The sequence below is a fragment of the Protopterus annectens genome, chromosome 4.part0, assembly GCF_019279795.1.
Source record: "Protopterus annectens isolate FY-2018-M chromosome 4.part0, PAN1.0, whole genome shotgun sequence".
In the NCBI taxonomy this organism is placed as follows: Eukaryota; Metazoa; Chordata; order Ceratodontiformes; family Protopteridae; genus Protopterus; species Protopterus annectens.
In genome coordinates, this window is record NC_056733.1 from 1,117,338,682 (window position 1) to 1,117,356,577 (window position 17,896).

A 17,896-nucleotide genomic window follows, 5' to 3' on the forward strand; every position below is an offset into this window, starting at 1 on the left:
GAGGTGTGTTCTGAAACCATTTTCATGAGGAAACATGGCTTAATCCTAGGGGACACTTGAGTCTTGCCACACATCTAATAGGTTTCCCTATCAATATGGTTCTGTAGTTTAAAGAATTTGTGGTCTGAAGTTATGACGATAAACTAAACAGCATCTTCCAGCATCTTGCAAAAGATAAACTGGTTGCTGGACCAGCCAGTTTTAAAAGACTACGTGAATGTCTTTCAGTCATAAAGTTCAGGACTCAAAGAAGAGAGAGATGGTGGTGAAGATGTGGTATCCATTTCAAGAATGGGATAAACAGCTAGTCACCTCCACAACTTTGTGACATGTAGATATGATTGAAGCCTGCAACTTGCTGTGAAAGAACTGAAACTCAAAACCAGAATGGTATGTGAATGAATGCTAAATGACTGAACCACATAAATTGCCTACTACCCAGATAAAAAAACCTCTTCTACGTAGAAGAATACCTCTTATAGGTGGACGTCTGACATTTTTTTCACAACATAGGCTCCCGTTGACATTTTCTGCAGGAGCAAAAAGATCACAAGGAGTAACAGAGGCTTCAGATGGAACCAGTTGTTGTCCCAACTAAGCCTTTCTTCATTGGCTTGCACTGGGATCGTTTTGTATACTACAAGGGACTTGAGTTTCTGAAACCATACCCAGTTTCTCCACCAGGGTGCTGGGACGATGAGTTTTCATCTCTTCTTGGACTTCTGCATTTATGTTTTTTTTTTTAACAGAGAATCAGAAGAAGAGTTTGAAAGGCAAACAGTAATCTTTCTTTTCAGAAAAGTGAGAAAAATATCTATCATTAACTCCTCTTTGCTAAACCAAACAGAATGGGGAAGACTGCATCTTCCTGTTGGGTAAACAAGTCAGTTTCCAGGATGCCTCACTGACAGAATATGCTGCTGAGATACACTTTCTTTAGACTTAATGGATCCAGTAAGATTATTTGAGGTTTCATTGTTTCAAAGTACAATTCCTCGGGATAAACTGCTGGAGACTGACAACTCGAGTGCCTGAATCCTTATGATAAATATACTGTATAGTTGGTAAGCAAATGTGAATGAGTGAAAAACGTTAAATAGTGTGTTTTTGAATTAAGCGTCTCCTCACGTATCTCCATTATTCTTGCTCTGAGGTTGCTGTAGGTTTGAGGGGAAAAAGTCAGTAGTAGGCGGCAAAAAACTGTCTCCTTCTTCATGCAGGAGATTGCTAGCTCACAGGGCTTAAAAAAATATGCCCTTCAAGCAGTATCCAATCATTGGTATATGAAATGAACAGCAGTATACATGTAGCTGCCATCTGGACCAGTTATGCTTGAACAACTGTGATTTGAGCAATTGTGCATTGAGCAACTTGACTGCAAGATGTCCTCAGATTGGGGGAGATTGGAGCTGTAGCTGGAGAGTCCAGCTACCTTTAAGTGTGAAGGTTTGGCAGAATAATCTCACAATGTGTGGACTGCCGCCAGACCTGGATTGTCTTTATATCCGGTGTGTATGAATGTGTGCCAAGCTGTTTATGTACTACGGCACGGGTGACTGAAGTCTCAGCTCCTTTCCATTGCTTTTATGCTGAGTAATACTGCCCTAACTCCAGGTCATTCATTTTATTCACTTTCTTCTGGGGGCTTCATTTTTCTAGGAATGTGGAAGGAACCAATTTGAACTCTACAACTGACAACCAAAGAGTCCATTATGAGGAGCAGCAGCAGATTTAGGCTCAGCTTGTAGGATGTGAGTGCTCACGGTGAGATTTCTGGAACTTGTCCACTTCTTAGAGCCCATTGACTGGGATCTGACACCACACATTTGGTCTATGAGGGTGTGATGGCTTTATAGCTCCTGATGTAACATGCTCTGCAGCACCTAATCCTTTGGAATGTGAATGGAAATATGAGGATTGACTACCATGAGGCCTAAAGAGTTGTTTAATATGTGAGGTATTTAACTTTAAACATTAATGACTTAGCCCCGTGAAACTGCATGTTATGTGGGACAAAATATGATTCTATTTTGATTAAAAACACATGGACGATAGGAGTACAGCCCCTTTACTGGCCATGCAAACAAACAGCCATATGTTACAAGATGTCCGAAGTCATGAAGTACATCTGCAGAACCAAAGAAATATGTTTTCATTAATTTTTTTTATGAAATGCAGAAGTACAATTTATAGTACAAAACATGGTCTTAGTGCAGCTACAGCTGTTATTTTGCATTACTGTGTAGCAATTAACAGAAGACTGGAGCATGTGACTTCCAAAAAATTTTTTCCAAAATCCTTCCAAGGTAGGTAGGGGGAGGTGATCTTTCCATGGTGGCATCTCTGTGGACTGTATGATCCTGGTATCCCATTTTTTTGCTCTGCTGGTGAGGGTTGCCTGTCTTGGCTTCGTGGTGAAGCGAGGCTTGCTAGAGGTGAGCAGGTCAGGGAGCCAGCAGAGTCAGACATGGAAAGTAGTGCATGCAGTGTTAAGGCCCTACCCCCTTTTATGCTAGAGTCATATTTGTAGGTCAGTGGGTGCAGTGAGGTGTGGCATTGGGATTGTCTCTGCCTCATGCACTAGGACAACAGTGTACTCAAGCCTCTTGCACACGCAGCCCAGTGGGCTTTACTAGTGTACAGAAGCAGTCAGCTGTCCACCAGCATATTTGTCTCATCCCTTCCCTCAAAAGAGAGGTGAACACGCAAAGACTTGTCACTACAACCTTTTCTCTTAACATCTCCAGGAAGTGCCTGAGCTACTAGTCCATCTCGGGTCATTTGATTTATATACAGAAATGTAGTTTATTTCTTATTCTGAATGAAACTGAATACAGAAAAGGTACAGTACACCATATTTTTACAGAGGGTCCATGTCTTTAATTTCTTAGACTTGTACTAAGCAATCATGCCTGATGACCGTTTGGAGCCTTGCCATTGAAATTCCCACTGCTAGATTCCTCTGTCTATATGCACCTAAAAGAGACAGCCCAGAAGTGAATGGGATAGGAAGCTACTTTTATATGACATACAGTGAACTTATTTCTTAGACACCAAATCCTTTTGGAGAAATATGTGTTGATGATGATATTAACTGTTCAGCTGATACCCACATACTGCAAGAGAATGTAACCCAGACAAACTGGTGGTGTGAAGACCATGCAGTCAAGATCAGCACAAAAAAATGCAGTACAGTATAGAGTCGATTATCCGACTAATTGGGACCTAGGGTAGTTCGGATAATCATACTGTTCGGATAATTAAACATAATTGAACCTGATAAAAACTTCTAAAATCTTGTTTTTACTGCATGCAAGGAATACATTTTTCAACCATTCAGCGATTCCAATGGACAAAATAGAATATTTTTCACACACAAGCAGGCTACAAGCTCAAAAAGCATGCACAAGCAAATACGTTTAACATTTATATATTCAGACTTTATGATTTTTCCTGCCCGAAAACATTGGAAGGCTGAGTTCGTATAATTGACATTTTTTGGATAGTTGAGTCTCTGCTGTATTGCAATCCTTGGAAAATCCTACTGCATAAATGATGACCCCCTCTAAGTTGATACAGTTATTAGATGCCTAAACACATTTGTTGGCAATGGGCTTTCTTTTTTTATATTGTATATCGGTCAGTGTTATAAACTTTCTACCTACATTTACTAACAGTATGTCTTCCAGGTCCAAGGATGATGATGTCTCCTGAGTCTGAAATAGAAGCTGATGTTACCAACGGGATAATTAATAGGGCACATAAAACATTGCATGATAACTGTAAGAATCAGTCAGAGGAGGTTAGAAAAGATTGGGAAGAGAGACTGAAAAGCAATTTACAAGTGCAAAAATGGAAAGACATATGTATGGATCCAAAGTATACAACAAATTTCAGAGGGTTTAGGAATTTTTTTTTTTTTGCGTGGAGGTGTTTATATGGGTATCTCTGTACCGCAATCAGACTTTCAAAGAATTTTTCCTCAGGTACTTAGCAAATGATGGATTTTTGATAGGAAAGAAAGGGATAACTAGGACTATATGTTTTGGGAGTATAATGAATTGGCAGATTTTAAAACTACCCTTCAGAGTACTCTGTCCGAAGTTTTAGGGAAGCAAATGACTGTAAGTAAAGACATTAGTATTTCTGAGCAGAGACACATGATCTGAATTGCCTAGACAGCCTTATTAAGTTTAATGCCTTTGGCTGCATAAATTAATTTACTAGAAAATGGTAATCAAAGTCCAACTAACTGTAATTGAAGTAGTGATAGGAAAAAATTATCCCATTCTCCAAGTAAGCTACAAAAGTAACAAAATTATATATATATATTTTTGGTTTGCATTGCATCTTTAAGTACATTTTAAACTGGAATGTACCCATGTGTGTTGCACCTTTTTTTGGAAATGTGATGATAATTTACTAAGTGGTTTTATTTGTGTCCTTTAGCAGTGTTGTAAATTAGAACAAGTTAAGGGGAATACAGAGTTTGCCTAATTTTATTTGACCTGGAAAACAGGTATTCTCCACATCTGTCTGGATGAATATAGATAAAATGGAAGGATTAGAGGAAGGGGCAAGTGTTCTTTTTTTTTGTTTGTTTTTTAAGCTGGGAAGAAAATAATAAGCAGAAATTGTAAACTAAAGAAATCCCCGACACAAGATGTCAAGCAAATTATAAAGGCGATTGTAGAAGAGCTTCCACCCAGAGGCTCCCTACACTCTGGAACAGAATCCCAGTCCATGTTAGGCAGAGCCCCTCACTGACTCTATTCAAGAGAAATCTCGACGAGTGGATGGGAGATCGTAGGTTTACCCCGGGGGTCATCTCTGTGTCACTACTAGACAGAGGCATAGTAAACTAAACCCTAAAAGGGCGTAGTATTCTCATCCTAAGGGGTGGTGTAAGCCACATACACTCTGGCTAGGCTTATAAATGCCCTAGGGCAGATAGCCTAGTACGAACCTATGAACCTATGAACCTATGACAAGACACAAGAAAAAAAGCATGTTGAAATGGAACTCTTCAACCCTGCAGGTGGTAGGGACATCCAAGTCATGAATAATACTTTTGTGATTATTATATTCTGCATTTAGAGTGTTTACCTTTCTATTTACTTATTTTTAGAGTTTTGGTATAGTGTCAAACATCTCTGGCAAGTAGGTATAACGTATTAAAAAGTGCAGTGTATTCCATTTGAGTGTTTGTGATACATTTTATTATTTGATTATTAGATAAAAGACCGTGCTGTCATGTTGTTTGTGAATCAGCTGCATAAAAGTTGAAAAGGTTAGAAAGAAAAAAAAAACTTTTAAAATTGCTGACTGAAAGAGTGACTTGTCCAGTTTTGTGTGTCACTTACAACTCAGCAAAAGCTGCATAGATGGACTGTAACATTGTATCTCATAACTAATTGTGTCTAATAGCTGCGAGCATTCGATAAAGTAGTTGGCTTTGATTTTGTACAGACCTTGTGCTAAAAACATCATAAACATTTTGAGTAAGCAAAATTGCCACTTTCACTTCAGTAATCTAAAGCTACGCAGTTAGAACATTAATAGTATTGTCTTATTTTGAGTTAAGAATGTTGATAATCTTTGGACATTTGCTAAGTAATGCAGATTTTAAAGTACTTGGTAAATTAAAATATCAGCATCTGAAGACAGGCATTGTCCAGTTCTGTATTTTTTTTTATAAATGAGCCATTGTAGGATACATGTTAGACATCCAGTTGTGTTCACTGTGATGTGATATCAGGGTGATTACATAATGTATTCAGTAGTGTACTGCTCATTAAAGTGTTCTTTGATATGCAAATGCTAAATCAAAGTCAGTTTGCAATGCCCAAACCAACATGACTTCTGTATGGGTCACAGCACTATAACAATTACTGTCTTTTTTTCATATTTTTTTCACCCTCTGCCTGCTGATTTTCAAGTTCTCCCTTCTTTCATTGGTGCTATACAACCCAGAGAGTGATCGATGATCAAAGGCATCGTCACTCAAGCAGCTCTTGGGGAAGTTCTCTTTCTTTTTTCCTTCCATCCCCTTGTGCATGGAAGTAGCATCTAAGGGATGGCAAGCAGTGGGCTCTGAGATTGACGTTCATGCCTTCGTGTAATCAAGGCCCCACTCACTCGTAGTTAATACCTTAGCATGATCCCCCTGGGTTTCCTAAGGAGACTCTACCACAGACAGTGTAACTGGCCACATACTCCTCATCCCTTCCCCCAAGAAGAAGTGAGCAGGCTTCACTTTCATCATTCCTCCTCTTTCTCATGTTGTCTGTAACAGGTAGCAAAGCTACTGGTCAAACTTAGGGCACCTGGATTACCTTCAGACCTTTATCATTGTGTGATAGTGGAGCTGGAAGCTCTTATCTCTTTCACAGACTGCATGTATGTACAGCAGTACAGAGGCAGGCCACATAACAGGCACTGTGTTTGCAAACTCATTGAAAGCTTTTAACTGTCTCTCTCACATCCAGGATTACTTTACTCGAAATCCATTCTATTACCCTTCAGAGATTTCAACAGGATCTTAATCATATTTATCTGTTTGTCTGTAGATAGATAGGTACAGAAATATGTCCTTTGTAACTCATAACTCTTCTGTCCTCATTCCCCTTAAATTAAATGCTTGCAAGGCTTTGTACTTGGCCACTTTTCCCTCCCCTCTTCATTAATAATATTTCCAAAATGTTAACAACATCCACTTCTATGGTTATGCCTTACTATACTGCTGCTGTTACCTATAACATTTCCAAAGACCTGTATTTTATCCTATCCCACTCTAGCATTCAGTATAAAGTATTGTAAAACTAGGTATATTATAATTAGCACCCCCTAAAGAACTCTGTACCATTGCAAATGCAAACGGTGTCCTCTTTTCTGCAGAAAAATTGCTTTGAAAGGCTCTTCAGTTTCCTCTACCTCTGGGCAGTATTGTTACTGGTGATTGTTGCACTGGTGGTTGAGTGGCTTAAGTGTGAGAATTTAATGTTGCTGTAAATTTCACCACAATACATACATTGTGCGAGCCAGCAGTGTGCTTTTCAGGGGATCCCCTTTTCTTCATTGTTGTGCAGCTGTGGAGTTGGTATATATATCTGCGGGGGGGGATTGCATCCTTCAAAAATATATTTTTCTGCTTTTTAGTTTTTTTTTGGCTCACTGTGTTTGGTGCTTAATTTTTGATAAATGATGAGTTGGAGGGAAAAAATAAATTGCTGATATATAAACCAGCTTTGGCTCCGGATAGACCCAGAATTCACACTTATTATACCATCTGGAATTTACAGTGTTAAATGACAAGCTAATCTGTACCAACTCGAAAAACAGCCTTCTTGAGAAAGCAACAAATTATTGATAAATTTCACATTGCTTCCTCACCTGAAGTACTGCATACCATCACTTGATAATTTTATCAAAAATACTCTTAAATTCAAAAAGAAAAAAAAGGCTGTTAAATTCCAGGCTTGCCTATATAAAGCTTTTTGCTATTTGTACACAACCCCTAAAAGTGGACATCATTGCATCTCCGTCTCACTGTCACTCTCTGAAGGGGTATTTCAGTCTGTCAAATTCCAAGCCCAGTACATTTTGGCTACTGTGATTTACAAACCGCTATCCACTACTTTTCTGTATTTGAATTGCTGATTGGGTAGAGCACTGATCACAAACTATCATTATCATTTTGCATGTCTTTACTATCTTCTCCTTTCCTCCCACATACGTACTGCTTTCATATCTTTTTCTGCTACAAATTATAAACTGTGGAACTCCCTATATCTCAACATAAAGATCAAGCCCTCGTTATATCATAAAGCAAAACAGGCGAGAACTTCTACTTTATTATGACAAGCAACTTGCATCATCTTCGTTGCACCATAAGCGTAACCACACACACACACATCATATGTTTACCATTCATATAAGTAGATAACAGGTAGTAGTCTGCTCTGTGCATGGCTACCAGCCTGTAGCTAGTACCAGTATGAGCAAGCAGGCCAATATTTTCACTGATCACAAAACATGCTGTTGTCTCTCTAGTTAAGACTAGTACACTACATTAACAGCTGCACTGTCTACCTTTCTTTTTGTTTTGAAAATTTTGATCCTGGCATGAATGTGCTAGTCCTTGTGCAGCTCTAATGGTCATTTTAGTGTGAGACTTTAATGTAAATTTAGTGCAGATTGTCTGCCTGTGAATTTTAATAATCACAGTACCGCATGTTATTCCAGTTATTTTTAAGTTTTGCATAATTACTATTCACTGTACTGTTTGTTATTATACTTCATTTATAACTTGTCTGTAACAAGACTGTGGTTGAAAATAGCCCCCTGTGGTCCACTGCATTTACCCAGGTAAACAAATCTCATTTGTCTTGTGAATTCACTGAAGAGAGGTATCTAAATTAATTTTGTAATCGTCAGAAATATTTGCCCTTTCTGTGGTCTGATTGAGTCTCATCACTGTCTGGAACCACATTTTTCTGGAGTGTGTACTGTTAGAGAGATGGTAACAAACTGTCTGTATCTGCCATTGTTGAATATATGTAACATTTGCGTTTTAAATACTGTGCTTCTGTGTTGTGTACATTGTGACATTAAAGAGCAGTGGTTACAAGAAACTTGTCATTTTTTTTTCTTTGTAGGTTTATGTCAGATTGTCTGATATTTTGGGAATTCCGGACGACAGCCATGTTTTACAAGCTTTCATGTCAAAAATGTAAGTTAATGTATGCTTTTTCTTAGCTAGAATATGTGCTTGATGCTTAAGTTACATATAGGTGCGTACTTTACATATTGTTAGCAGATGTCAGTTCATTTGCTGAAATGAGTAAATTTGGTGTGTGTATTTGTCTTCAAAAAATGAACCTTTCAGTTACTAATCCATTTCTCTCTATCTTCTACCCATTCTATAAGACTACAGGATACCTTACCACACTTACGTATATTAATTCCCTTTAAATTGTAAACCCTGTCACAAAATTACAACAGTCACCAAACCCTTGTCGTCATGAGGAAGCGAAATAACCACAGCAGTCTGTACCTGGCTCAGATTGAGCAGCTCCAAACATCAAGCTACACATCATCAGGAAAACCACTGAGTACCAAACCTTAAAAAAAGTAATAATTTTCCAGTGAGCAAGCTTCTTGAAGTGCCGTAGCCCCCAACACCTCCTGACACTTCTTACATATGTGTGTTTCTTTTTGTGTGGGGTGTATGTATCTGAGATTGTACAAACATAGAGAAAGGGAAACAGCTGTTGTTTTGGAACAAAGTAGAAGCAGTTTAAACCTTTTTTACCCATTATCTCCATTGCCCTACTATCCTTATCTGAAGGCAGAAGCTTGGAAGAGGGCAAAAAGTTTAGAAGGCTTGTCAGAAGAGACCGACACCACAGCAGGGTCAGCAGAAGGACACTTAAATAAGAATTGACAATCCTCAGGAACCTTAAAGAACCTGTCAGGTGTCTGAAGCAGAAGGCTGAGAATCGGGAGACTTAGAAGCAGCTCTAAAGGTGTCTAACAAAACAACCAACACAGGAGGCACTGCATAAGATTTAGTGGCCACCCGAAGTAGCTCATAATACCTTTTCTGGATATCAGACACTTGAGAAGAATCCCACTTAAAGTATTCAATCTCTCTAATGCCCCAAGAGCATTCACAAAATGCCTGGCTCCTTTGCTTGCCTTTTGCAAGCTCTAAGGCATTCAGATTTGTCCTTATTCAGACAATCTATTGCTTCATGCACCTTCTGCCACTTGCCTGTTACATGATCTGGAGCTTACCGTCTTTCTCCTCCAAAGTCAGGGATACAATTTCTATTTTCAAAAGTCTGTCCTGACTCCCTCTTAGGATCATGTGTATCTGAGTAGCAGGATTCAGACATTGCCAGTGTTGGCCTCTTTTTCCACCTCCAAAAGTTCTGTCCTTCATCACTTTCTTAAATTCTCTTCTTCCTCTGTCTGCTGTTCTAGCCAGAGAGTTTATTTGAGCCCTGGGATTCATGGCCTCTTCAATTCCAATGCTCCATTTTGCCAGGCCGCACATGTGGAAGCTTCAGTGGTACTTCAGGTCAGTTTGGCTTCAGAACTGCCACCCTCTAGATTTGACTGTACCTCTCCTTCCTCATCTAAAGTGGAAATTCGAGTGGTGGATTCAGCAAATTTTCCTCAACCCAAACCTGCCCTTTCAGGCTCCGATTCCTTCTCAAGAACTATTCACCGATGCTTCAGAGATGGAAGGGGGGGGCTTACTGTGATCACCCCCATCAGAAGTCAGACCGTATCAACATCAAAGAGATGAGAGCTCTGATTCTGACCCTTCGTTTGTTTCACCCCATGCTCTTTCCAGGCCCCCTGAAGGTTTACAAAGACACCACAGCAGTGATTTGGTATGTGAACAAACAGGGGGTGCAAAGTTTTACCTTCTCTACAGGTTAGCTGTTTAGGCCTGGCATCTGGCTCTCAGCTATCAGTTAACTCTTCAGACAGTATATATTCCCTTATAGCACAATTTAGTGATAGATGCCTTGAACAGGTCCAAAACACAGACTCATAAATGGTTGCTTCACAGAGATGTGTTTCTGGACATAGTCCATCGGTGGGGTACTCCTTAGATAGATCTTTTTGCCTCCCCTCTGAACAAGCAGCTCCCTCTTTTCTGTTCCTAAGTGCCATGCCATCTGGCATAGAAGATGGGTGCCCTTTCTTTTCCTTGAAAGGGGATATTTCATTATACCTTCTCTCCCCTTCTCCTACTTTCAGAAGTCCTACAGAAGATTCAGCTGGACCCCCCAAAAATCTTGTTAGTGACTTCCTTTTGGCCAAGACAGTACTGGTTCCCCCTCTTAATGCATCTGGCCAGGTGCAATCATCATAGGTTACCTCACCGGTTGAAACTCCTGGCACAGGATAAGTGGTCTCTCATAATTCTAACTTGTCCACTCTTCAACTGATGCTGTGGGAGATAGTATTTTGAACCCTTTTAGGTACCCCTTTTCTGAGGACGTGCTCAAGGTTTTACAAGAAGTAAGAAAACCTGCAACCAGAAAGTCTTATATGTCCTAATGGAAGAGATTTTCTGTCTGGTGCCTTGCTGATAACCAGGATCTTTTTTAGTGGGGTCCCTCTGGCTGCATCCTGTTTGTGAAGATTACTCCACTTTGGCTTGGTCTGTTCCTCTGTAAAGGCCCATTTGTCAGCTTTTTCTGCTTGTCTGCCCTTTAATCCTCCTTTGGCTTCTCGATTTAAGGTCAAACAGTTTCCTGAAGGTGTACTGCATCGTAGGCCCCCAAGGAAGCCTATTCCTCCTCCTTGGGACTTTAATTTTGTTTTAGAAAAATTGACCCAGGCTCCTTTTTGAGCCTGCATGTTCAGTTTCTCTGTAACATTGTACCTGGAAGACATATTACTTGTTCTTACTTCTGCTTGGAGGGTTTCTCAGCTTCAGGCCCTTATGGCCATCTCTCCTTTTTTGGTTTTTCACAAGGACAGGATGTCCCTTCTACTAATACTTATTTTATGCCCAAGGTGGTCAATGAGTTGTCTTTGAATCAGGCAGTTTAACTCCTTCCCTTTTTTCATTCTCCTCAGTGGGCAAGTGAGAGGGTTCTACATACCTTGGATTTGCACAGATAGCTCAGGTAATATTTTCAATAAAACTAAGGCCATTTGTAAATCTGACCAGCTTTTTTTTTTCATCCCAGGACATTGGGTTTGGCTGTTTCTAAGCAAACCATCTCCTCCTGGATTTCTAATGCCATTTCCTTTTGTTATTCCTTTCATGACAAATGTCTGTCTACTTCTGTTAGAACTCACTCCAATGAAGCTGTTGCCTATTCGGGTGCTTTCTTTTAGAGACTGGATGCCAGTTCCATCCTTGAAACCACTATTGACCTTCAGTGCATACTTTTACTAAGCATTATAAATTGGATATGGTTTCTAGGGCCAGAGCTACATTTTCAGACTTGGTCATGGGTTGTTAAGGGCTCTTATCAGCCTTCCACCTTCCAGTCCTTTTCTTGAGCCCTTGCACTCTCCCTATGGTGAAGAATATTGCAACAGTGAATATAGAAGGACTTAGCTCAGTTGTGTAAAATCTTACCATAACAGTAGATATCCTTCTCTTCACTGTTGCAGTATTCGCTCCCTTTCTCCAACCCGCTTCTTTAAAATGTGTGTATGACATGGCTGATGCTATATCCTGAACAGCTGCCACTGGTTTTGTGATGAAAAAATTTGCTTTGCTACATTTTCAGAATTTGTCAGGGGATTTGAAAATTGAAATTCTGAATGTTCCTCTGGATAGAAACATATTATTTAGAACATCCTTTGTTGATGTCTGTAAAAGTTAATTCATGGGGTTACCCAAATAATTCAACCCTCCTTTGAAACTATAACAAATCCTGCTTCCAGTTTAGACTGCTCTTTCTGGAAACTGAAAAAATTTTCACAACCAGGCCCCGCAGAGCAAAAGTTGAAAATGCAGTGGCAGAGAGGTTGAAAGAACAAAGCTGACAAAACCAAGGGCAGGTAAGAAACCGTTTGTCCCCCCCTCCCCCAGCTGTTTCTTTGTTCCCACCTTGGCAATCCTATAAAGCTATCCCAGAGTCTAGGAGGTCTTCACCTCTCCCTTTGATGCCACATAACATTGGACTTTTGGGTTCTAAGAATCATTCAGAATAGTTACAGCTGGCAGTGGAATTCTCTTCCTGCTTTCCATCATAGCAAACCTCACTGTTTCCTCCTATTCTAGATCACATACTGTTTTGGGTGGTAAACCTTTTCCCCCAGACCTCAGAGGGAAAGGATTTTATTCACTGATTTTTTGTGCCAAAGAGGGAAGGAAGCTAGAGATCTTCCCTAGACATTTTTTTTATAAACCTTCACATCAAAATCGAAAATGCTTTTCATTCAGTCCCTGTTACCTCTCATTCCACTGCACATTTTTTAGTAACCTTCTTATCACATCCCAGTCCTCAAAGATCTCAAACGCTTTTTGCATTTTTTCTATTTCTGGTTCATCTTTTCAGTTTTATGTTTCACCCTTCAGGGTATCTACAGCTTGAGGAATGCTTACAAAAGTGCCTAGTTCCTGTAATTTCCCACTGCAGTTGCAGGACATTAACATTTTTCCATATTTAGATTATTTATTGATGTTTGTCGATTCCTTTGCAGGCTATCGAGAATCACTGGCTTGAGTAATAAACCCTTTCTCAGCATGAGGTTTCAGGTGAAAAAAGAGAAATCATGTCTCATTCCATCCCACACTGGATATGTCCCTAATGATGGGTTTTCTTCCTCATGATCAAGTGGAAAGGTACAAGGAACAGTTTCTGAGATTTTCCAAACAGATTCTGGCACTTGTCTCAACATTCTGTGTTTCATGACCACTACTAGTGTCATGATTCCTGTAGCCAGAATTCACATGAGGAAAATTTAATGGCATGCCAGATTGGTTTTGATTCAGCAGCAGCACCCTTTCTTTTGAAATTTCAGTGCAGGGGTTTGTGAAAAAGAAACTACTCTGGTGGGTAGATCAGTTGTCTCTCAGCCCAGGTCTTTCTTTCTACCTCCCTACCAATGCATACTTGATTTGTCACCGCAGATGCATCAGATATTGTTTGAGGAGCTACATTGAAGGGAGTGAGTATTCAGTGCCTCTGGAACAAACAGGACAAGTTAAAACACATAAATGTCAAGAAAATGACGGCCCTGTTTTGGCTTTTATCCTCTTGCATTGCCAGGATGTGGATGTTGTATATAGCTTACTTTTAAATTATTTCCTAGCATTGTTCTTTTAGGACTCTTGCATCCCTTCCTAGGCAAAAAATGCTCTAAGTTCATTTGGACTCCAAGTGTTGTTTAGGGAGCTCTTCTTTAGATCCTGATAGCTGAAGCAAGTGGAATGCACCGTTAAAATTTGAAAAGCTGGACAGTCACAAGGTGGTAGGAGCCATATAGTTTAGACTATTGTAACAGTGATCTTAGAATGTCTACTTTTATCATAAGTTTACCTATGCAACTGTACTTTCCCTTGCATGCCCAATGCATGTAATGTGATCCTCTAACCTACACAGAAACATGCCTGAGCTTAGAGCTGCAGGATTTGCACAGTAGAGCAGGGGTCATGACCATTTTCTCCTTGAGCCAAGACTCAGTGGAAGAAAAGCTTCTTTGGTGCCTTGTCCACTCAAGAGGACTAGAATTTAGACGCGAGTTAAACAGTTGAAGCCTCTGAGCCGCAGTGCAGCAAAGGAGTAAACCCTCCTGCCAACCCTATGCAGATCATTATACTTCTTACTAGTGGTAGGGTGGTCAAGCACTGTGGTCTGCGGGTTCTTGTTTGACAAAAAGGTAATAGAGACATTATCCTAAAGTTATATCATCTCATCTGACACAGCTAACAGTGTGATTCTTTTGGAACACCTGAAAAACCTCTGTGAGGTCACTGGTACAGTCCTTGATTGGGCTGTATACAGATCGTCCTGAGTGCTTCTAGTTTACATAAATTGCATCCTTGGTGACCATTACCATACGAGAATAACTCAGGGTTCTTACTCCTCATTTTACATCACCCATTTAACTTCCTTATCCATTTTCCTATATAGTCAAAACATTTAAGACATTTCTGAAGTGAAAGGGGAGGCCGAGGTCAGTCCATAGAGGAGCTAATGAATCTTAAGGTATCACTAGTTGGAGTAATCTGGAAAGATAGAGCTTCAGGATGGGCAGAATTATTGTACTAATCAGTCTTTGAGGTAATGATTTCCAGTTTTTTAGACTCCTTATACAGTTCCATGTGAGTTTGGAGGGTATTGCTGTCCACCAACTCCAAGTTCAAACTCTGGTGCAGTCTTCTACAAGTATGAGAGTGCAGCGAGTGCATACTGGACATTGAATGAATGGGACTCAGGATTCTTGCACCCATGGTTTTGGTTTCATTACACTTCAGACATTTGTTTAAAGTCCAGGTCCTAAATTGTGAACCCTGACATTGGAAGAAACTTCTCAACCACTGAAAGAAGTTCAAAGTGTGGTTGTTTAGTGGCTAGACAGCATAGGAGTCTGTTTATAAGCTTTTCTCTGCTATAAATCAAGCAAGTTGCAAGGCTTTGTGTTCACTTACAGAGTGCTCTGCAAAGTTTTTCCAATATTTCAACTGCCTCCAGATCCATCCAAGCTAAGACAATAATATTTTCTTGATTAACTGCAATTGTTCTTGCTTTATACAATGAGCACTACTGTTTTGGAGCATTTTAAAGCATTTATTTAATTTGGAAAAATAGTCATTTCTGTGTAGACTTTTCTAGTCTGTGTGCCTCCAGATCTCTTTGCAGAAGGTTGAATTAGCCAGGGACGTAGTTGTTTGGTATTAGTTGTTTCTTTAATCTCCTCTTGAGAGCTGTTTTTCTGTGCTTTTAAATTAACAGATTCCAAGATCAGACATCTTTTAGCAGAAAGTGTTTGCTTGAGCTCTCTGAGTTAGAAAGCACTTCTAGTTATTTGTTGTTTAATCTGCACTTGAGAGCTGCTTTTCCATGCTTTTAAATTAACAGATTCCAAGATCAGACATCTTTTAGCAGAAGGTGTTTGCTTGGGCTTTCTGAAATGAGAAGCACTGAGTGAAGCTGAAATGTGGTTGTTTATTGGCTAGAGGGCTTAGGAGTCAGTTAAAAATCTTTTCTCTGCTGTAAATCAGGCAAGTTGCAAGGTTGTTTGTTCATTTACAGGAAACTCTCTAACATTTTTCTAGTGGTTCAAATACATCCAGAGCAATCCAAGCTAAGATAAAGAATATTTTCTTGAATAACTGCTCTTGTACTTGCTTTATACAATAATTACTACTGTTTGTGAGCATTTTTAAAGAATTTAATTCCAGAATCTCAACAAATATGTTATGATATGTATTTTCGTCAGTCTGTACTTGTTCCTCCTGTGTTGCCAGCTGTAGAGGATGTCTTTGTGGCAGCCTGTAATCTGACAGTTAATCACCTACTAAACGACCAAAACACTTTATAATCCATAAAAAATATGAAATAAGAACCACAACATGCTGTGATTCAAAAAATCTTTACTGATGCTTCTGGTGCCTTGGCTAGATGCCTTCAAGGAATAATTTTAACACCATTGACAGCTGTTTAAATACTGCTGCTCGTAAGTTAACATCCAGTCACACAATTAACAATTTTCAATTAAACTTAATCATTAACAAAGCATATCAAAAACAGTATTTAAATATATAAATAAATAATTATATCAGTTTAAATTATTACCATTAAATGCTACAATATTAAATATTCAACTGTACCCCTAAATTCATGCCTCTTGAATGTAAAGTTCTATAATTAAGAATGAATTTGCTTTCCATCTCATTCAACATATGACTAATCCCCCCGTCTAAATATGGTCTGGCCAAAATACTGAAGAAAAAAATTTAATCTTAGTTACCATGAGCTCTATGAAAATGTTCCTGTACAGAGCTATCCAGATTACCATTATGAATGTCCCCCCCCGATGTTCAAGTATACATAATTTGACCATCCATTTAATTTGACCCACACACCATTTTGTTGATGTGCACCCATAACCCAATATATATATATATATATATATATATATATATATATATATATTACACTACACAAATTGCAAGAAAACCTTCCCATAGAATTAAAAATTCTCCCATTAATTTTAGTACCAGAAATGTTCTTAATTCTTTTACAAACTTTACATTTGCCGCAAGAGAATGAGTATAGCTTTACCTCCCTTCCTGTTGTAATCTTACGATTCAACAGTTCCTTCAAGTTGAGGTACCTGTCATAAGAGAAGGTCACCTTTTTGGAAAAAAAAGTTTCTCAAATTGTCATCCTGACTAATTACTGGCCATAAATCATTGACCACTTTCCTCAAAACATTTGAAAAAGGTAAAAACTTATTAACAAAATAAATTTCATTTTCAGATGACTTCTTTCTCTTTTATATTACATATACTTGTTGATCCTGGAAATTTTCCATGATCCTCTTAATACCTTCACCCTTTTCCAACTTCCTTTTGTCCATCTCTAAGATATCCAGCGAATAACCCCTTTTGAACAGTCTTTTTTTTTTTTTACTTTCATCAGCTCCCCTTCCACTAATCTTTCCTCTGATGTACTAATGGAAATACGTTTGAATTCCCCATACAGTATACAGTTCAACAAATGGGGAGGATGCATGCTATTTGCATGCAAAAAAATTGTTTACTGCAGTAACTTTTTTAAATAGACTATACCGTACTGAATTGTCCTCACCAATATGAAATTCTTCATTTAAAAATTGTATAATATCCTTATTTCTCGTAAAACTGAATTCTAACCCAAAAATGATTCCTATTTCACTGTACTTCATATTTATCAGAATACGAAATTTCCTCTCTACAAACATGAATTGTCGATGTAATGTTTATATACCATGACATTATTAGAAAAACAAAATCAGTAGGATAGAGGGAGGACTATATGACTTCATTGAAGATTCACTTCAGCGAACCTGACTTCATCAACCCCAACCCACCGAACTTCACTTCCACGAATGCTGACATCGAAAAAAGATTTCACCAGGAAAAGAAAGTACTTGGCTAACAGTACAACAGAACACATACTGCAGTATGTCAAACCCCCAACTACATATATATATATATATATATGTATATATATATATATATATATATATATATATATATATATATATATACATACATATATACACACACACACACACACACACACACACACACACACACACACACACACACACACACACACACACACACATATATTTATACCAACTCCGAGAACGCATTACAGTGGAGAAAAGGGCAAAGTTGTGCTGTTGGCCAACTGCT

General features: G+C 38.8%; 1 protein-coding gene across 1 annotated transcript in view; it reads left to right on the forward strand.

Annotated features, from left to right (window-relative positions):
* The window catches only part of RANBP17 (RAN binding protein 17), a 4,607,784-nt gene that overhangs the window by 2,638,289 nt on the left and 1,951,599 nt on the right, over window positions 1–17,896 (forward strand). The window contains exon 15 of the mRNA XM_044069092.1: window positions 8,658–8,731. Within this exon, the coding sequence (XP_043925027.1) occupies window positions 8,658–8,731 (74 nt within the window). The remainder of the gene's footprint in view (window positions 1–8,657; window positions 8,732–17,896) is intronic.